Source organism: Lasioglossum baleicum, chromosome 15 (assembly GCF_051020765.1).
Source record: "Lasioglossum baleicum chromosome 15, iyLasBale1, whole genome shotgun sequence".
Lineage (NCBI taxonomy): Eukaryota > Metazoa > Arthropoda > Insecta > Hymenoptera > Halictidae > Lasioglossum > Lasioglossum baleicum.
This window is the reverse complement of record NC_134943.1, coordinates 8,066,487-8,089,082: the sequence shown is the minus strand read 5'-3', so window position 1 is coordinate 8,089,082 and position 22,596 is coordinate 8,066,487. Positions and strand designations below refer to the sequence as shown.

The 22,596-nt window shown below is 36.7% G+C and overlaps 2 protein-coding genes and 1 non-coding gene across 5 annotated transcripts in view; 2 read left to right on the top strand and 1 right to left on the bottom strand.

Moving 5' to 3' along the window:
• Sprt (PDZ domain-containing protein sprite) overlaps nt 1-22,596 on the top strand; it is a 74,092-nt gene that overhangs the window by 35,008 nt on the left and 16,488 nt on the right. For 2 of the 3 annotated variants that reach the window (XM_076439323.1, XM_076439322.1), the window contains 2 exons: nt 11,210-11,336; nt 12,605-12,698. In XM_076439323.1, coding sequence (XP_076295438.1) covers nt 11,224-11,336; nt 12,605-12,698 — 207 coding nt within the window. In that variant the 5' untranslated portion in view covers nt 11,210-11,223. Of the gene's footprint in view, nt 1-11,209; nt 11,337-12,604; nt 12,699-22,596 lie in introns of those variants that run through there. The other variant, XM_076439325.1, reaches the window with a different exon arrangement.
• Nucleotides 10,147-10,219, top strand: Trnav-uac (transfer RNA valine (anticodon UAC)). Its single transcript has one exon. It is a non-coding gene; the product is annotated as a tRNA-Val (tRNA).
• On the bottom strand, nt 14,138-16,299 carry LOC143216377 (uncharacterized). Its single transcript, XM_076439351.1, has 2 exons — nt 15,793-16,299; nt 14,138-14,718 (listed from the first exon to the last, which is right to left on the bottom strand). The coding sequence occupies exons 1-2, from the start codon at nt 16,204-16,206 to the stop codon at nt 14,356-14,358; spliced, it is 777 nt and encodes a 258-aa protein (XP_076295466.1). The 5' UTR covers nt 16,207-16,299; the 3' UTR covers nt 14,138-14,355.

Genomic DNA, 22,596 nt, shown 5'->3' with positions numbered 1-22,596 from the left:
TTAAATGACGGGTAAATAAAAATTGGAATAGATTGCTATTGGTCGGAATTGCGAAGAAAAACGTAAAAGCCAATTCTCTCAACTCTTGTATACATATGTAATGAAACATTGATTAACGCGTTCCGTAGATCTATGTAGGACGTAGGAAAATGCCAGGCTTATAATCAACATTTCATCGAAATTTGTTAACGTTGTTACGAGCAACAAACATTTAAAAGTGAAAGCATAAGAAAATTTTCTTTCGTAAATACGTCCAATGGCAATTTTTTCAAAACGTGTTTCTCGTTTATTAATTAAACTAGTTGTTCTAACACGTTGAAAAATCTCGACTCGCTCGGTTCAATTTGAAGAAAATTACGAGATTTTTATATATCGTTTACATTTGTCTTTCCTACATCTTACTTGTAGGACCATCCGAAAAAATGCCAGATTTATCTCGACGGTCCTGTCTATTTCACAAAGATTACTTCCAGCGTATACATACGTATAGCGTGGCAGGCTTGTAGGATGAAAGCGAGAGGGAGGCGTCGGAGAAGTTGTAGGTATACCTGGCCGGTGCGCGGTGTGCGAAGTCCTGGGCGCGGTATGACCTGGCCGTGTCCTCTATGCTCGGCTAGGTAGCCCCAGGTCATAGAGGTCGGCTGTAACGCTACGCCGGGTGTTCCTTTAACAGAGATCTCGGATAATGCAGTTAACCATCCTCGCCCCTTATACGTTCAACTCTAGTTTTTTAAAGAAATAGTTCACCGGTGAAATCATCTTCACCCGACCAGACAAGTGGCCGATCACCGTTACACTTTTATGGTTTCTCAGCACCGTTTGTGGCTTATGGGGATATCCCGGATTACGTATCAAAAAACCTGGATACCGCCTCCTAAATACTCCCTTTTGCACTTGCAATTACGTTTTGCTCTTAGCAGTGTAATTGTTCCAGTAGTTGGCCGTTTAAGGCCAGTAGTCGGCCATCTTGAGCGTTATTCTTATTATTAATATGCTATTTTCTAAATGGCTTACAGGGGAATAGTACGAAGCTACTTAAAACACAAGTGGTTATATTTTAACATAGCAGTTTTATCAACCAATTATTTTATCATCCAGTGAATTGCTAAAAATTGCAATATAAACACAAAAATGATATCACTGAAGGTATATCAACCTAATACAACAGAAACCGTGCGATTATGAGAAATGGACGGACCATTTATTTCTTTCTGTATGCAACCTTGAATGGTCTCGAGTAATTATATTCACCGAATTTCTAATGGAAGGGACTATCGTCGCAGGTATTGTAAAACGAGTGGTCCCGTTTAAGAAATGAACGTAACCTCGACATTTCTAAGCTTAAAAAGTAAAAACAAATACTTGTATGGCATCGTGCGAGCCTGGTGGAACCATTCGCCTGGTCTTTAAGACATTTGACATATTGTTAAAAACAACAAAGATATTTGATGCGCGATCGTAAAGGGGCCCCTAGACGATCAATAATATTGTCAATGTTGGTTGACAATAATATTGAAACTCCCGAATGAACAATGAATGAATTAATTGACAATGCGTTTGAACTCCTGCTAAACGGTCGAGATGCCGTATTGACAATATTATTGATGGTCTAGGAACTAGGAGCCCTTTAGGCGACTCGGCCCGTGTGTACGTGATTTTATGGCAAAAAATTTGAAGTGCAAATTGTTTTATACAGAAAATACCGAAAAAAGGAATCAGCAATAATAAACGAACTTGTTCTTTTACGAGTTGTTTCACGAAACAATAATTGTACAGCTGTGAAAGATAGAAGGGTACTTTGTGTGTCTTTATGCACGATTGATATTCCCTCCATTGTGACAATAACGCAGTATGCTGCGCGTGCAATAAAGAATATTATTCTGCGCAGTTACCATCCGTAAAAAACAGTGTAAAAAATTCATCGCCGAAGCATATAGCAACCCCGCTGTTCTATCTGTTGTATCTTCGCACCACCCGGTGTATTTGATAGACAGAGAGACTCGTCCAATCGTTTGCGCTCTCTGTTGAGAACAGAGGCAAACTGGTATGGCATAAAAGTGGGGTCGTGTCTCCCACGATTCACGGTGAGGGATGTGATCGTGACCGTGACCGTGACCATGACCGGTCAACATTTTCTGTTTCGCCTGTACACGAATAGACAAAAGTCAGAGTTGGGCATTAATCAATTAAAATTTTTTAACCGAGATTGATTGATTAATGTGTACGATTAAAATAATATATAGAAAAACTTCTTAAAAACCGCGCTTATATTAAAATGCACTAAAAAGGAGAAAATAATTCTTTATCTGGTTCTCCATAAAATCCAGTTAAATGATTAATAATATTTTTCCCCAAAATTTTAAGCAATTAGTTCAAAGTTTCTTCTGTTGTAAAAGTAGTGTCGGAATACGTAGATAGAAAAATTCAATATAAATTTAAATAAAATCATGACATTAGTGATTATAAACATAAAAGCGTGGAGCACTCACGAAGATTACGTCAATATATTTATTTTTATTTTTATAGTCGCTAATGTCATGATTTTTGAAATTTGTATTGAAATGAAATTTATATTAAATTTTTCTATCTATTCCGACACTAATTTCATAACAGAAGAAATTTTGAACTAATTGCTTAAAATTTTGGGGAAAAATATTATTAATCATTTAACTGGATTTGGTATTTTATGGAGAACAAAAGGCAAAAGATTACAAAGATTTAATTAACAAATTTGCTCAGTTGAAAGCTAGAAATGCGAAGTTACGAATTTTGATAGGTAGATACATAACTGCATGTTTTCGTTCTTTTCAATTTTTATTGTTGGTGACAGTTAACCTTGCTTGTGTTTTCTGATAAAAAAGTATTTCTTTTTGGTAGAGTGCGCAACTTTTCCTTATCACGGATCTGTACAATTCAATGAATAGAATTAATATGACATAGGAATGGAGTGTTTGAGTAGCGATGCATTTTGTTAATGGGAGTTTTATTGTATTCATACTACAATGTCTACAATACAAAAGAGAAACGCACATTACTTTTCTTTTTAAACAGGACAATGACTCACGATGAGTCAGGACCAGTTCATTTACGCCTCGTTGGGACTTGCTGTACATCTTGTTATCTATCCAATCGTCTTGTGACAAATAATATGGCGACAGTGATCATCCATTGTAACGTTATAGTTCCATTGTGTTCCCTTGTACGAGCGCGCTTTAGAATACCGAGTGCCGCTACTGTACGCTGTACAGTTATTTTATCGTTTATACTCCTTTACAATAGATCACCGTAGCGCAGTCATATGCGCACTTTTCTACTCTTCATGGTTCTATCCTGTAATTCACTTTTCTCAACGGTAAACATCACGTGCCTACATGTCTGGTACATATTTGCAATTGCAACTTGTACGCATAGAATTCGAACATACAGTGTGTCCCACGAACTCTGTCCACCTGAAATAGCTTCGTCGTCTTAAACAATACGCGATAATGTTTCAAATAAAATTTGTCCGATTTAAAGTAATTAATAAAGTACAGCGGTAGCAGCTTTTTTACAAGTGAACGTGTAAGAGAGACACCAAGGTTATACAGTAAATCCTCTATAGTCGCAAAAAGGTGAATGCAAGAACAATATCCCCTCCACTATAGTAATCTGATCTCGGCTCGGGTATATCGGTGTGAACCACTACTAATGCGACGCGGAGAGTCGCAGTCATCGGCACAGTTCAAAGGCCCGTGCGTGCTCACAATGTAATACCAATAAAACAATTTTTTCATTATTACTTATTTTTTTATGAAATCAATATGTTTGTGGCATTTTTCTCATTAAAATAAGACCAAACACGATATAATTTCAACTGTATTTAGTGGTTTAATTGACGATGAACGTTTCGAGCGCAAGGAAGGACAGCGTATGGGAAAGAAAGAGACGCGGAGAGTCGCAGTCACTTCGGCCGCGCGCGGTCTCTCTTTACACGCTTCTGTAAGTGTCTCTCCGTCTTTAATCATTGTTTAAACATGTTTAAACAATCATAATGTATTAATATTGACTATATAATATAGTCTACAGAATCTTTTGCTGCAAAGAACAATTCAATATCTTTTATAATAACATCACAATATTTGTCTAAAGTTGAAAAATATGTTTTCTTTTTTCAAAGCCATGTACCTCAAAAACTGTGCGTATAGGAGAAAAATTAAGGACAGATTCGGAATCAGCGCAAAAAGCTTTATATGAAGGACCCAATAGTAATTAGGGAACATAAAAAAGTTGAAATTTGTTGGACAGTGTAATTGATATTGTACAATAACATTGATCGTCTGTAAATCAAATTGAAAGATCAAAAAGAGTTAACTAGTTATAACGCGCTACTGCGCTTCAACGATCTTTTCTAAGGTGCGGACTATGGGAATCGTAACAGCGTTAGATTAGTATGTTTGTGACTACGTCCCAATATGGCGGGATACTTCCGAACACCTGACAGACAGCTGTGTGCTCGTCGCAGCTTCGTTACGGTTGTTGGCCATGTATGCCTGAGACACCCCACCCCACGAGGACACTATATCGTATGCTAAGTCGCATATGTCCTCGTAAATATTTAATTCGGTAATCTTATTTTATGGGGGGGTCAAAATTGATTTACCGGTTAAGGTGCTAAATGTTTGTCGACTTGCAGAGTTACGGGGCGCAATTTATTGTTTATTTATTTAACGGTCTTCTCAAACCAGAAATTAAAAGGCTTACGAAATTTTTGAATAGGTTCCATTTACAAAGTGGGGTTACACTTTCTTTCGAGTCATCAATGTCTTGACTAATATCAACAACTCAAGCCTGGTTTACTGTTAAGACCTCGCTGTTAAGGTGTCATGTTACGATCATAGTCAGAGTTGGGCAAAAATTTTATTTAAATAAAAATTTCGAATAAAGTGTTCCACTTTTGTACAGTAAATATTTAAATTACTTCTATCAATTTTCGACTATCACAAAATAATTCTTCCATCAATTTTTATTAATACATTCATCCTCTTCGTCGCCGATTCAGTTTGATTTTGCAGCTGCTTCGAAGAAACGAGATTCCGAGTCTACAATACCGCAATTTTCAATTTGATAACGGTATTAAATTGACGTCAATTGCCATACTTGTCACATACATGTTGGATTCAAGGATTCTCGATAAAATAACTATCGGGCCGTGTGAGAGAGAGTATTGATTTTTCTTTCTTGCAGCTTCTGGTTAGTGCTTACTTCTATTTCTTCTTACTACAAGTTTACTTCTATTGAAGTCTATAATAAATACATTCAAAAAGTTGTATATTAATTCAGCCATTGCGAAGTAAAAGATATTCCACACACGAATACTGACGAAAGTCAAAGTTGTCTTCCTGAATGCTGAAAAACCAAACCGTATTAACAAGTGTACTACAGTACTGCAGCGGTGCTATTCAAAAGATTATACAACTAATTATACAGGGTGTCCCACGTAACACTTTTCACGATTTTTCAGGTATTTGCGATAAGCCGTCGCGAGTAAATAAACATGATAGAAGAGACTGTTGTAGTGTATTTTATACATATACGTATACAGAACGCGGATACTGCGGACGGATTCTGTAATTGGCGATAATTTTTAGCGCCGATCCAGAGGAGACAATCGAGCGCAAAGGATTACTAATAAGAAGATAGACCCATTTGCTTAAATAACTTAATTTTGACGGTAAAACACATAATTGGCGGTGTAATTTCAGACTCGATTTTAATCGGTCACGCGATCAAGCGCCTCTACCATCTACTGGCTCGGAGATTTCCGTGTCTTCGCTATAGTTTAGCATTATGTCGGTGTATAGTTTATAGTAGTCTGTCGGGAAAACGTTTCTCTTAGGCCTCGTACACACTAGAACATTTCGACGAACAGGGCCACGAACCGCGCATTTCGACAAACATTTCGACGAACGGCGATCGGAACGGATTTGTGCTATTTCCAGATTTTCTTGCGAACAACTATGGTAGCTGCAGCGGCGTATACTACACAAAGAAATACAGAAAATGTTGGCAGTTTATTGAGTTGAAATGTTCAGGTCTGTACGAAGCATTTTAAGGACATCAGATTCGAGATTAAATGACTTGAATTTTTGGAGATGTTATGACATTTCGACGAACATTTCGACGAACGGTGCCACGAACGCCGCACAGTGGGACCTTTCGTCCAAATCGGAGACAAAATCAAAGAACTTTCGATAGAAATGAGGTAGAGCGATGAAATTTTTTTAAAATTAAAGCTGAAACATTGCAAAATATGGGAAAAATAGGTGGATTATGGTACGAACGTTTTTTAACCTTGAGAAAATTCGGTAAACATGTAAAATTTCAAGAAATCGATTTTGCAATATCCTGAGGTCGTAGACAAATTTTGAGACCAGATTTGAAATCAGCGTGAAAAAATCTACGGGACATGAAGTACAGCATGGTCAAAAAAAAATTTTTCCGCGCGTGGTATTGGAAAAACCACAATTTTCTTGAAATTGTGCAAGTTTAACGAATTTTCTCAACGTTAAAAAACGTTCGTACCATAATCTCCCTATTTTTCCCATATTCTGCAAAGTTTCAGCTTTAATTTTAAAAAAATTTCAACGCTCTACCTCATTTCTATCAAAAGTTCTTTGATTTTGTCTCCGAGTTGGACGAAAGGTCCCACTGTGCGCCGCCGCGCGCATTCGTCGTTCCCAGAGCTGATGGATCGACGGTTCGCATGAATGCGCGCCCAAATGCACGCCGAAATGCGCGCGGCGGCGTTCGTGGCACCGTTCGTCGAAATGTTCGCCGAAATGTTCGTCGAAATGCGCGGTTCGCGGGCGCTGTTCGTCGAAATGTTCTAGTCTGTACGAGGCCTTACATCTTATCTCGTGCGACCCCTCGGGTCCATTCTCGTCAGAGCCCGGCAGCGCATATGCGTCGCTATGGGCGGAGGAATGAACTTTCTCGCACATAACTTATGCAGATCAACCGCCAATGTCGACGGTTACTTAACACATTCGCGACTATTACTCGGATCGGTGTACAGTCGATAGCGACTTGCTGATTCAGAAACCAAGACCGCCTTGGCGCCTCTTGAACACCTCTGCAAACAACTCGCGATTGTCTCGAAGTTTCGACCAAGTCTTTAGTTGTGTGTGACTGAATGTTTTATAACTTAATTTGCAACTAGAATCCCTGACTAGCTGACTACACGCTTGGAAAGTCGTGCATGGCGAAATGTAGCAGAAACTTGTTCCTTTATGGAACATGATTTAACCAGCAAGCAGTAAATACATATTGTTTATGCTTAGTAATTTCTTCTTTTATTTTTCATACAATGGACAAACGGAATTAATAGCAGGACAATAACACGCGATCTGTATGTTTGAAACTGAAACGCTGCGAGGGCGCTCGAATATGAGCGATTTTTTAAATTATGTACCACTACTTTGAAACATCGGAAAATATTATATGCTAACCACCACATAACGAGATGCTAAAACTGTAAAAATGTAGAATTGGTATTTCATAACTTCTACAAGAAATTGGCATTTCAAAAATTTTTCTTCTTTAAATTCTGAAAAGTTTATAGATGTGCATTCGAATAGCTAAAATGTGACTGATTTTTAAAATAATTTTCAATTAAACCCGATAAGAGAAATTACGGAAAACCCTGATTTTCCTTATCACGCCATTTCTATTCCCGACTACCTACTGGTGGGTCCGCAAACCATTTGTGGCCACTTTTCGAAATAAAGTGTGGTCCTTCGTCGGTTGTTACAAGGGTTTCTTTCTACGCGAGCTAACGCTTCAACATCGCAATTAGGAGTTCAGAAGCGGTCAATTTTGATTCCTAAAAGTCTAATCTATGTCTGTCCAGAGCCCAAAATGCATATTTTCGTTACCTTGGAGTAATTTGCAATATTCGGCAGGTACTGCGTGTCACGAAGCATCCGAAGGAAGTATGACGTCACAAGAGGGCCGCCACTGACAGATTTTCATAAATATTGAGATTAATCGTTCGAATCGAAAAAATCGCTCTGCATCGACATAGCCAGGGCATGTGCAAAGGCGGTGGTGTTTATTTTACCACGTTTTTAGTTGATTAATTAATTATTTAAACAGAAAATGCGTAAGGAAAAAACTCTTAACAACAAGTATTCTAAAGTTTCGTACTCTACACTGGATACAGAACCGTTTTTTATGTCAGGTTAGATGGGTTAATGTCATACATGAAGAATGAAACTTCATTCCCAAAAACTTTCTTAAGGTACTTTCTATGTTTTCGTGTTTTTCTATGAATACGAAAGTAGTAATTAAAGACAGCTCGAAGAGAGTGTTCGTAGTTTACATGATTTATCATGCGTCGGATTACACAACTTTGTCTGTCGCGACTGCTTGAACGCCCTCATGACCGTAACGTACGTGAAACTGTCGGACGATTCATCATAGAAGGCGTTCGTGAATGATGGTAGTAAGGTTTGCCATAAAACCTGTCGCACTGTAAGTTGGATGATAGATAAATTGAAATGTGCGTCATCACACGGCAATCATTTTTAACGATTTCCTCTACGACTTCGGTGTCTAGCTTTAATTTCATCTGAATGCCGCGCATACCACATTTCGGTAGGATTCAACATATGCTTCCATAATAAATCGTTGATCGGTACGTCCGGTTATTGTGCGAGCTGAAAAACATCAGTGTTAGAATGCATTACCGATATTAATGTACGCGTTCGTTCATTTATTCCAGGATTTTTCTCTTCAGTTTGATCACTGTGAATGCGGTTTAAAAAATTATGAAACTTTCACCAATATATTTGTGGCATTTTTCTGATTACAATAATACCAAACACAATATGATTTCAACTGTATTTAGTGGTTTAATTGACGATGAAAGTTTCAGGCGCAAGGAAGGAAAGCGTATGGGAAAGAAAGAGACGCGGAGAGTCGCAGTCGCTTCAGCCGCGGCGTCTGTCCCTCTCTACGTTCGACTCAGTCTTTGAAGCTCAAAAACATAGGGTCCGTCTACGAACTTTGCAAACGAACCGCTTTTGCGACTATAGAGGATTTACTGTAGTTAACTAAAATGTTCGAAATATTAAAAAGCGTTCTAATGCTTTACCACACTACTCAGATCTTTTTATGATTTTTACATATTCACAGTACATTGTTTTACGTTTGGTACAAGGACAAGAGTATCATTTCATAAGAACTTTCTTTTAATTGTTTCCAATAGTTGTTTTCAAGAATTGTTTCTATAAGATAAGAATGAGAGATTTTATACGAAACAATAGTCTCAGGTACCTCCCATTTCCGGGATGTGCAGGAATTTTGGGACACCCTGTATAAACCTATTAACTTAAAAATAAAATAATTAATTTCTTACAAAAATTCTATTATTATTTTAATGTCCTGTGAATGTTAAAATTTCCATCATTGTTTTTGGAGAGTTTTATTAATCTGTTGTCAATAATTTTGAAACAACCTGTTTTATATGAGTAACCACTATTGAACATTATCATTCTCATCTACGCATGAAACCTCGAAGTCCTGCTACGTGAGAACAAAACACAAAACCAGAACATGATCTCTTTTCTAGAGCTCCTAGAAGAACGATCGTGAGAACATACACCTGAACTAGTATTTAAATCTGAATTCTTCGCATGACTCTCTTAACCCGCTATGCTAATCAACCAGTTAATTCATTCTTGTCTTTGATAAATAATTGTAGTAGCTGATACTTCTATATATCTTTACATCTTTCAAACTGATATCAAACGAGCACTTCTGCAACCTAAACCTTCATGAGCAATGTTAAATGATTTTGAGTGATAATCAATTTTCTTCATCAATACTAATTAAACATGTGGGCCCATAAAAAAATAATCAACATTAAATTTTTATTTTACTCAAAAGTACAACAATATAATATTATGACAATATATTATCGATTCCCTCATCGTGCTGACACAAAAAACGCAGAGTGACATTTTTCGTCGTATCAGCTAACACACATAACAAAACATAATAAAATATTTCTCTAAAATATAGTTGGTTCCACATTTTTTTAATAATTTTATATACATTCTTATCTAAACTCGAGAATTTTCAAATTAAAAGGACAATCTCCGTCGAGGTTCCGTGGTGTAGCGGTTATCACGTCTGCTTTACACGCAGAAGGTCGCCAGTTCGATCCCGGCCGGAACCATAATTTTTTTTCGTCTCGGAATTTAATATATTTAAATTAGTATTTTTTAATAATATATGATATACAATATATTATCTAAATATTACCGGTTTAACAATGAAATTATGCAATAAAGAAATATGCGGAAGATACCTTATTTCTTTCCAAGTTATTAATTACAACGTATTAACATTCTCGTACATTATTTCTGCAACCCGACGGATTAAATCTAATCCTATTTAAATTTCATAATATGTAATCAATTCGCGTGCTCGTGGCCGCATTTTTGCATATCAGGCCGCGGCGAAGGCACAATACCGTGCCCTATAAGCATATTTTTCTGTCTCATCATCGAAATCAGATGTCGAGCTCGGCGCCACAACGTCAACATCTTAGCTGCTGAACAGAGTTGGGCGTTAATCGATTAAAATTTTAATCATGATTGATTGATCAATGTGTACGAATAAAAAAAGAAATCATCGAGAAATCGACGATTGATCAATTTTGAAGACCAATTTCACAATTATCTGAAATAATTATAATCCAGACCTAATCCATGCATTTACAAGTGAAGTTTTTTGCGAATATCTCATAATTCTCATAATATCTCAAATATCAATGTATCTCAACATATTTCAAGGTCACTGACAACGAAGAGGAGGTAGCACATGAACAAGTTGACCGTAAAATAAAATTACATGTTATTTCAAATAATATATCACGTAATATTATTTGAAAACTGATCGCAGGCATGGAAGTCATTATAAAATAGAATGACATGACATTGGGAATAATATTTCGAATAATGTTATTTCAGAAGTGGGGCCAGGTCCGCCAGTAACAATATATGTATGTAAAATATAAACTTTAATATTTACTCTTTTTATTTTACGAACGTAAATAGCCGCGAGAAAACAGCATCAACAAATCAAAATCATTTTTCGTCTGTAATTATGTGACGAATTTGCGAACGAATTCAACTAACAGGCCATTACTGTTTTTTTGTTTCAGATGTTAGCGAGTGAATGAACGTAGGCTGCAATGTTGCTGTCTTCGCTATGAACGAGAGCCGTTGCTACACCGATTCGCCTGCGTTCGCTGTACATCAGTCATTCAACCGGAATGGGAAGGCACTTAGGTGCGATTATCATCAACATAACTCGCGCTACTGTACGATATTACGAGTTTGCATTTAATTCGGTGCTGTCCAGCATAACTAGCGGACCTCGGGGCGCATCCCCTATTATGCCGTCTCTGTTGGTATAGTAGAGTGTAGACTGCAGAGGAATGCGGGCTAAAATACTGTGCACATACCCGGTTTATACATGTATGTAGGTACAAACACAATACGCCAAGTTAGAGGCAGATGAAAGCCACGTAGGGGGATCCTTCTAGGGACAGCACTGGTTTAATTGCTCGCGAGCAGGAGGGCGTGGAGAGAAGTCTGCACGCTGTCCACTGATTTATCGGCCGTAATTGAAGAGAGGAAATCTAAAAAAAACTTCCAATCACGGACATTACCAGCAATTAATTTCTTGTTCCTTGTTCGTCAACTTTTTACTACAATCTACACGTTCTTAATAGACTTCTTTTTATATCTCACGTTATTCCTTGTACGTTTTGTTAGCGTAATCATACTCGATACGAATGTAAATAATCTATCCACCTCGATAAGTGTTCGACATACAGGGTGTTCGCGGTAAATTGGATCAGCGTTTTTCCCGTAAACGGTATGTACGTCAAAAAAGAAAAAACCGAACAGGAAGAACCTACGCAATACATCTTACTGGCCGCACGACCGAGTTGTACAGAATTACAATTGAATTACTCCAGGAATTATAATTACAATGTAATTGAATTACATTGTAATTCAGTCATATATTGTAATTTATAATTCAGATCTTCATTCGATTAAATTACGATGTAATTCGTAATTGCAATTGGAGTACAATTATAAAATAGCGTTACGTATTCTAAAGGAGGACGAGGAATAGAAACTACTATAGTTTAGAAATATTCTTGTAAATACAATTAAAATATTCATCTAAACATTGATTTTGGGGTTCTAAATTACTTAACAAAATCTGAATTTTATGTTAAAAATGATTTTTGTTTGTCTAAACTGATAAAAGTAAAAGTAGCAATAAATGCTGTCTACGCTTAGGGCATTTGACCTTATTCGGTGTTACATATGTACTCGTATACAGAGAATACTAGGAAGATTATTTGCCCAAGTGTAACGAAATCCCAATTCTATGACTAAGCAGATTGTGACTGTTCAACGGAACAGATTGCGATTCCCCGGGCCGGTACACAATCGCAATGCGCGCGCTACTGTAAAACCAGGAAAATGCAGCTGTCCCGATTTCTCTTTCACAAAAACATATTAAGGAGGGCTCGTTTTAGGGGATCGAAGAAAAGTGTGCTATTCTATACGACCGACTGCGGCGACGACAAGGAAGATTTGGGCTTCAAACTTCAGCAACGATCGGTGTCATTGGTAAGCGATACAATTATTTTAATATTTGAAATCTGTTTTATCCGATTTAGGAACTCCTGTTTATCATTTTCTATATGTTCGATTTTTATGTTTGAAATACACGATTATTTAGAACACAATTAAATAGAATTAGTTGCTGATTTAGATGAAATTTTACTATCTCGCTACGTTTCTATTGACCAATTCGACGGAGTTGAATATTAAATATAGTAATCGAATTATTACATTTTTAAAGGACATGTGACAATAATATTTCCACAAATTAGGAAGCCTACCTTCTCTGTCAGAACAGAAAAAATCATAAGTATACATTTTGAACTTTAAATTGTTTGTATTAGAACATTTCGAGCACATTCAAGCTCAAGCTCAATTTAAATTTTGATTTATACCGATGCGGAAATGATTGCTGATTATATATATGTGTATACTGCCAAAGACAGAAACCAATACATACTATAATACATATTTCATAAGCATATCCCTACCTACCCCACCTATCTATCGGTATTCATTATCTTACGCGTTTTTATTTATTTTTATTTAAATTATTTTACCGCCAAAGAAATCTCGAAAAAATGATTCTTTTACAGTTTTGCTAGCAGCATATTTCAAATTGTATAATCGATGAAAGTGCGTTGAAACTGTTGAAAGAGAGAACCGCATTGCTTTCCGACGGAGACCCCTGGAATAAAGTCGTTTCACGCGAGCATTGCTTTGCTAATCCGAGAGATTAGAAATCAACGCATCCACTATCTCTTCCGATCGTCTTCCGGGTCGCCAGAGTCGATGGAAGCTCCCATCCCCAGCCACGATTATACGTTAGTTCGTTGCGAGCACACCCACGACTTCCTCCAATGATTAAAGGGGCCTATTCACGATCAAACAGATTGCGCAACAATTATTGTGCAGCATGATGATACGCAAATCCAAATTGTATTCACGTAGACACATATTTTGAGCAATCGTTCAGTTTTTATAGTTTTTACTCCACTTCGTCAAGTGACATTTTGATACCAAGATGAGTACGGAAACATGTGCCGCTATTGTACTTGCATTGTGCGTACGTAATGATAGGGTGTAAACGAAAGCGCAAAATATATTGGATGAAGGAACGGTTTAAAAACCGAGCTACCTTCACTCGTGAGAACTTACTGGATGAATTAGTAGTGAGCTCTCCATCTGACTACAATAATTTGATCCGCATGAGGCATTCAACGTTTCTCGAATTGCTGGAAATGATCACACCTTTAATTCAAAAAGAAAATACAGTAATGAGAGATGCAATCTCTGTGCATCGAAGGATCTCAGCGACCTTGCGATTTCTCGCAACAGGCCAAAGTTTTCATGAATAGCACCTCAGACATTAGGAAACAGTGTTGGAAACATGTGAAAGCTATAATTAAAGTTTTGAGGAAAAATATTAAGGTAAGTGCTATGCTTTTCGTTTCTTTATTCGCATGAGAAACTACAATAATAACATGATATACATACAATAATTAAGTATATTCACAGTGGTCTATTTGGCCAGAAAAAGTGGAAAAAAACTATTTTAGCGTTAGTTATATATAATATTATATATGCAGGTGAAAGTAAGTGTGCTGACTGTTGTGCGATGATGAAATGATGCTGAAGGTGGGAACTTGGTAAGGGTGTATACCTATGTAGATGAAGAGTGCTGATTATGACGTGATGAAATGTGACTGACGGTAGAACTTGATCTTGAAGTCTGGGGGTCATTAATGACTACGGAATATCGATGCAACGTGCCCAAACGGCCTTCAAATAGTATGTCATTAATGGCCTTCTTAGCAAAAAGTTGCTGATCAGGTTTCAGTTGCTTATAATCCAATGCCCAAGCTTTGCCCAGAATATCTGCATCATCATTGCTTGATCGCAATCGGTCGCGGGCGAGAGAAAGAAGTTCATTTCGTTCATCTTGCACTACTTCAGTTTTCCTGACGATTTTTCGTTGCGGAGTATCATCTGGTATAACTCGCCTTTTACGAGATGGAGTGTCTTCCTAGAAAATGAATACAAAACATTTTTGTCACAGATTTCTCAGGACATGGCTGGAAACAAATATCTTTAGAGTTTTCGCGAAAGTGGAATTTTCCTCATTGTATAGGTGCCGTATAAGAACACATTTAATGGCCGATGCTCCGATTAAGGGATTTTCACAAGACCTACGTTTTATGATAAACTCAGAAATATACATCTTCAGATTCCCGATCCAGAAGCATTGTCAAATTATGAAACTGCTATGCCATACGTGTTCGTTGCTGACGACGCATTCATACATTTATGGAGAATATTATGAAACCCTATACAAGACAGAATTTAACGAGCAGGGAACATCTCATTTTTAATTATAGATTATCACGTAGCCGTCGTACAGTAAAAAATGCATTTGAGATAACGGCTTCTCGGTTTCGAATACTTTTAAGTACAGTAAAATCGCGATAGTTGTCAACGACCGGGTATGCGGTAGTTGTCAGGTGTCTACCCACTCCACTGCCGGCCAAGGAAGGACAGCGTATGGGAAAGAGAAGGACGCGGACAGTCGCCGTCGCCGGCACAGTGTTTAAAGGCCCGTGTGTCCTTCTCTACGTTCGACTTTCGATTGAACTCTCCGACAGTCGACGCGGTGGACGCAGTCATAAAGAAATAATGTCGGTATGCGATAGTTGTCCGTGCAGAACACAGGCTGGTCGACAACTATCGCGACTTTACTTTACAATCAATCTTCCTCCCGAAAAAAGCTGCTAAAATAACATTAGCATGTTGCCACTTACACAATTACCTACGATCGAAGAAAGAAAATGACTACATATTAAACGGTTTCGATATCGAAGATATAAGTAACGGAACAGTTGAACGTGGAGATTCGCGACTAGTTCGGAAATCGGAATACTTCAATACAAGCGGTAGTGTTCCCTGGTAAAATAAAGTTGTAGACAACCGTAGTTAAGCGTGTATCATTTGTTTGTTTACACATGTGCGTGATCTCTTATTAAATTAACATTTTTGAATTTTTTGTAACCTACTAGACCTATTGTATGTTCTAATAATACAAAAATAATAAAAATGTACTCACTTGTGGGGATGTTGTTTCATTATTGTCACTATCCTCATCTTCGGAATTATCGTAGTTTAAAGTGCAAGTTCCTGCAACAACTGTCACTTGGTCTCTTAGAAAATCAATGTCGTTGAAGTACCATAGTGTGGGAACGTAGATCTCATCAGTTCCGGTACCAGGCCGACTAGAGTCTTTAATTTTTTTCAGCTCTCTTCGGTAGTTAGTTCGTAAAGCATTGATTTTCTTTTTTACAACTTCCCTATTTGCTTCCGGTAGAATACTTTTAAGTTTTTCTACCAGAACGTTGTAGCCCTCTGTTTTCAAATTACGGTTTTTGTAGGAGTCACTTTTTACTTTCCACAGTGCTGGTAATTCGCGATACGCTTTAATAAATTCCAGCCAAAACCGCTTGTTTTCAGTAAACGACGCCATGTTAATTATGTTTCGCCTAGACAGACAGTCAGGCACACACTCGGCAGCAGTGATGAGACTCGTCTGACAATATTTGTGCAACACTGCCGTTCACGGTACACATCGTTGCGCAACCCGTTTGTTGTGCACAAAATATCAGGAAATTCTGCTTTTACACAACAGGTTGCGCAATTAGTCAATCACTATCGTTCACGATCAATAATGTTGCGCAATAGGCGTTGTTGCGCAACATGCTTGATCGTGAATAGGCCCGTTTAATCGCTTCGATTAAGTGCGTTGAACCAGCACGCGAGGCAGCGGGAACATTCATCGTGCCCCAATGACAAAGCAGTAACATTTCTCGATAATAGCTTGAGATTCTTTGTTTGATGACAGGCGGTCGAACAGCGTGAAAGCCAATACCGTTCCATACCCTATGTCCTATGTGTTACACATAATGCATAATACATAGAGGTCAAATCTGGCGTATCACCTTTGCATTACATCGAATGACGAGTCAATTATGCTTCGTGAAAGACGGCTGTAATTATGCCGGGATATAGCCGGATTAGCTGCGAAAAAGCAAGAGGTTCCGCTTAAATGAAAGGCCGAGATGAATCGGTGATATACTTGTTCGAGCAGAAAATGCTTCGTGGAAGCGTAACATTGATTTCGTACCCGTGTAATTTAGCAGGATTAAACGGATTCCGCGTGAATTGCAGGCTTATCGATCAGATTTCTGGCGAGATCGTAGCGCTACACCTCAAAATAACTGCTGTTCGATTACAGAAGTGAGTCGAAGTCGATAACGCCTACAGCAAAGCATGGCGGAGGATCAGTATGGGTTTGGGGTTGTTTTTCTGCAAATGGTGTCGGCAATTTACATTTTATAGACGCGATATTGTTACCGTCGCCCCCCAAAAAGTTCCGATTTGAATTTAATTGATCACCTGTGGGATCACTTAGATCGAAGTGTAAGTGAGAAATTTCGGAATAATAAATCAGTTTTTAAACTAGCACAAACTCAGTGCTTCGAATAGCATTGACGAAAATGTTATAAATAAATTGTTTGAAAGTATGCCTAGAAGACTTGAAGAGGTCATAAGAAACAAAAAGCATCAAACTTCATATTAATTATGTCGTTTTATTGTTAAGAATACACTCAATTACGAATTTTCAATGCTGTCAACACATACTTTCTGCAATCGATAAAAAAGTTATTTAATCTTTTCTGTCATTATTATAGACTTTATGTCATCTTTGGTGCCACACATACAATGCTAGTCTGTACTATGTATATTGAATAACACACACATGCATAATATATATTTTCGATTGATTTAATTAAATTATTGATTTAAAATAGAAAATATGCATTTTTGGGACGTATATATGTATATTCTCGCGGCGACTGTATATTCTGCTCGGTTTCTATTGCAACTGATTAATCTAATGGTCCTCGTGTCGATACTAGTGACCGGTTGACATCGGTCACCGAGTTCAACCGATTTCGTAATGAAATTTCAATGTTGACGTCGCGTCGCGTCGTCGTGAAAGGGTCGACGTATCCGCACACTCGAATATTGCCGTGCATACACAGGAAGTGTCTCACACGGATAATGCACGTATAGTCGTGAGAATTTCCGAGCATGTCGAGAAATCGCAATTCTCACGAACTCTACAATCGGACCTTTCATGCAATTTCTTGGCCGTGCCATAGTCGCACGCCATTCGTCTTATGCGTCTCGAATAGCAGATATTCGTCTTCCTGATATCCACAACTTCTTCGTGTTCTTCGTCTTCCTCTGTAGATTCGAATAAATTGTTGCGCCCGGTTTTTCTTCTCCATCTTTTCTAACGTCGTTTCCTTGGGCGACATATTATGTCGCCGCACGTCGCTGTTTGCGGCGCCATTGCTAACAGACATAATTAGCGCATAGAAATGTCCGCACGGTAAAGTAGTATAGCACAACGTGCCCATCGCTGCTCTAGACTCTAGACTCTAGAGAAGATATGTTTTGGTGACGAGAAATTAGAAATCTACCACGAAATAAAATGTATAAAAGAAACTTTTTAAAAACCATGCTTATATTAACATGCACTAAACAGGAGAAAATAATTTTTTTCCTGGTTCTCCATAAAATGATTGATAATATTTTTCCCCCAAAATTTTAAGCATTTAGTTCAAAATTTCTTCTGTTATAAAGTTAGCGTCGGAATAGATAGAAAAATTTAATATATATTTACATAAAATCATGACATTAGTGACTATAAATAAAAGTCTGGAGCGCCCACGAAGATTACGTCAATATACATAGTTATTTCGCAGTGATAATAATTTGTTAGCTCCGTTTATATGTGTAAGAATTGATACCAAGTTACAAGATTTCAATAACTGAAGCCGCGCGCGGCAGTACGAGTTCTACTAACAAGAAAAAATACAATGACAATGCACGAGACATGAATTTGATCAGGCAGTGGAGGTAGTAGAACAATAGGCTGCAGGGCGGAATTGACAAGAGTAACAAGACACAAGTAATTAGAAATAGAGGAAACTTAGAAAGTCATTTCAGCAGAAATGTCTTTGGCAGTCGTCAGAGCATGTTATAGCAAGAACATACTGCAGGAAGTGTCTCTTTTTTGCAAGATTATTGAAAAATCAATGTTATGAAAAGTGCCCCCAAACCAAATTGATTTTTGCTCGGAAAATTCGATAGGGCTCCCAAAGAAAACCCTCTGTGACACGTTTCAAGTCGGTACCCCTACAACAAGGGTAGTTACAGGGTGGGCATGGTTTAACCAATTATACTCCGTTAAAAAATTCATGAACATTCTACCTAATATCACAAATGACAGTGAATTATTTCAGAATTTTTTGTTGTAAAATTGATTTTTAAGAAAATCCGGAAGCATAAAATTGCCGATTTTATATTGCAGTTTTCAGAGTGCAACGTTTATATTATTATGTTAGTTGTGCCTCGTACCTCATCATGATTATTAATATAAGTATTTGTTTCATGGTTGTAAATGAATATGTAATAATACACAATATCCACATTAAATTGAAAATTAATAACTTTTTGAGATAATGTTACATGTACGCTACATGGTTAGTAAATTAACGCTTTCACATTTTTATGAAATAATTTATTATTGTCCTAACATTTGTTTCGTACTGTATCGCTGATTTAAAGAATGGTTTTGTAAAAACGATAAACCAAACGTGCACCTTTCTTCATTGATTGCTCATCGATGGAAAATCTTCGGCCTTTCACTAGCGCGTTCATATAGAATACTGTCGATTCATTCGTATACGTTGTTTCATGGTAACAGAGCACACCCGTAACCGCACTGCGAATTTCCAATCGGAGATTTCAACTCCGATACAATTTTAGACTACGAAAGCAGTCATACTGCTCCTTGACCTTTCTCGGTGTACTGTAACATTTACGATACTTTCGATACAACAAAACTTTTAGTACATATACTCAAAATTTAATCGATATGGGTCCGTAAAAGGTAATAAGTAGACTGCGAGTCTTTATGCAAAATAAGAATGATATCTGCGCCGATTGCGAAAAATTGAAACCAAATAGAATAGAAGAGAAATCATATATTGACATCTTCAATTTTCAAAATTTTCCTACAATTTTGAATGTCATCTACTCAATTTTTATATAAAAATCCGTAGTCTAATAAAAAGCGTTCATGGGTTAACGCTAGATATTGTATATTTAGTTTAAACATTACAACGACATAATAATACGATAATTATGGAATACTGTAACCGGAAGCATCCTTGTTTGTTATGCGCGACACGTTCTAGACTCTAGATTCTAGATCGATAAGTCTTAAAGACGTTTTTATGACGTCCTTGTGCTGTCTGGGTTCTTCGACATCCTGAGTAATCCATGTGCACATTAAGCTCGTGCTCATCCAACCGTGGCTAACCTTTTTGTCGATTCCATTGGCAATCTCACTACCAAATACCAGAATCGACGATTTATTTTATAATTTGTTAAAATATATAATCCATAATAAGTGCTAACATCTATTTATTTATTGCATAAAGCTGATTTGTAAACATCCTTACTGTACAACATTATTAGGCCTATGCAAAAGCTTTAGTCTCTTTTTTTACTTCTACTTATTGTTATGTACACAATTAAATAATAATACATGGTGTTATAAATTATTTTATAAAGATTATTTATTGCTTTGGAATAATTTTTCTAGAGTTTAATAGGGAGTAGAATTCATTAGAAGTATATTATTTGGAAAACGTAAAGCGAAAGGATTCAGCTATTAATTTTGCACCAACTCAATATTTAATGTGACAAACAATTCTACGAAAGGAACCAAGTAAAAATAGTTAGTGGACAGAGTACATAGTACATAACCATTGTTTGACCAATATTCAATGTAAGAAATAACACTGTGGAAGGAAAAAAATAAAAATATAGCAAATAAAATTGCCTCTCGATTATTGTTAGTGGACACAGTATTGACATAACCATTGTTTAATCGATATTTAATGTAACAGATGATTCTATGGAAGGAGAAAAGTGAAAATAGAGCATAGAAAATTGCCCCTTAATTATTGTTAGTGGATACAGCATTCACGTACATAACCATTGTTGTTTGAAGAAACACATGTTACCGCGTGGAACCACAAAGGCTGAAGCAGAAAGCTGGCTAGGTAGAAACAGGAAATCCGCGACTAACCACGTGACACGAAACGTCCGATGTGGAAAGGATGATCTCTTGATACTTGCAGTTTTCGTTTTACCACTTTCACGTATGCCACATCACTTTCGTATCTCGAGAACTATAGTACGCATTCCATCTAGGATTTCTTTTATGAATTGTCATTGATTTTACCACGTTCTTATTAACTCGCTTTCGTGTCTGTCTGTCTGTCTGTTCGGTACATGCAATTGATTTTAAACTAACTTCCCGATGAGACTTTTGAAACATAGCTCAGAACTGGATGACAATTATTTAAAATTGACAACTAAGAAAGATCTGGCATTAATTTGTTCTAATATTGAAATAAAAATCTTATAATATTAATTTTGCTGGCTTCTTTATTTTATTTTTCAGGAGAATCAAAATTAAACAGATTGATATATTATTGGTAGGTAGGTATAACAATTTTCTATTTCAGATATGATCAGGTGAACAGAAACTGAAATAAACCTGAAAATTATCACATGTCTCTGTTATAATCTCATCAAAATATTTAAAATCGATTGAAAAGTTTCACACACACAAGAGTAAAAAGCAGAAAATAATTATTTAAATAAAAAACCATTTTTAATATACCACGTTTTTAAGACGGACTAAAAAGTATAAAATAATTTTTCCTAGCGCCACATACAGATTCCCAACCCCATACAGATAGCCCTGAAAACTTGTGATTGTGAATTTTGAATAGCTATGAAAATACTTGTAAAATTTAAAACGAAAAACGTGAAACGCATGCAATAGATAATTGATGCATGAATAGTTCACGTAAGTCACTAACAATTTTATTGCACTGCAAATGATATGAACTGTTGCGTGAGTTTTCTCAACGGCAGCTACTCTCTACACTCCTTACTTGCGCCCCACATTCATAGCTATTCAAAATTCACAATCACAAATTTTCAGGACTATCTGTATGGGGCTGGAAAAAATTATTTTATACTTTTTAGTCCGTGTTAAAAACGTGGTACATTAAAGAATTTTTTTTGTTTAAATATTGTATACAGTATACGGTATACAGCAATGCATTGACTACATTGATGTCATTCAGCATCATTACAATTGATATTGAAAAATAAAGTATGGGAATAAACAAATAAATTTTTGATAATTTTTAAAATATTATACTGCAGTAAAAGGTGCATATGTAAATATTGATGTATGAAAAAACGATTATCGTCTATTATTTAAAGAATAATTGATGAGAATTTATAAGAAGAACACTATCTCCACAATAAATATAATAAAGACGGAATTATAATTATGAAAATTAAATATGTATCCATATAATTAAAATTTCTTAAGTATTTCTAAATTATATGGGTAGCGGAGAAGTGTTATTTTAGATATTCAGGAAAAGTGAATAAGCGCTGTTATGAAACTGTTATAAATTATATACAAGAATGTATAAGTACTTCCGTTGCGGTTGCCAAACCGGATACGACAAGTGGACTACGTGGCTAATTTGGTTAGTCTTACTTGAAACGAGCATGCCGAGTGCACGCAATAACGTATATTTCATGTTGCTTTATAATATGTATATTATACAACGGAAAGTGCAAGTACTTTTTCAACTTTCTATAACTTTTAGTCTTACTAAAAGTATTATTTTCAAAGGCAAAGAAGATAACACGTTTTAGATACGCTAGAGCGCAATTATCCATA

Bases quoted from the DNA above. Each gene is read 5' to 3' on its own strand.
- LOC143216377 (XM_076439351.1), bottom strand. From the start codon at position 16,206: ATGGCGTCGTTTACTGAAAACAAGCGGTTTTGGCTGGAATTTATTAAA. The intron at 14,719-15,792 runs GTGAGTACATTT...TTCATTTTCTAG, and splicing joins ATGAAACAACATCCCCACAA to GAAGACACTCCATCTCGTAA.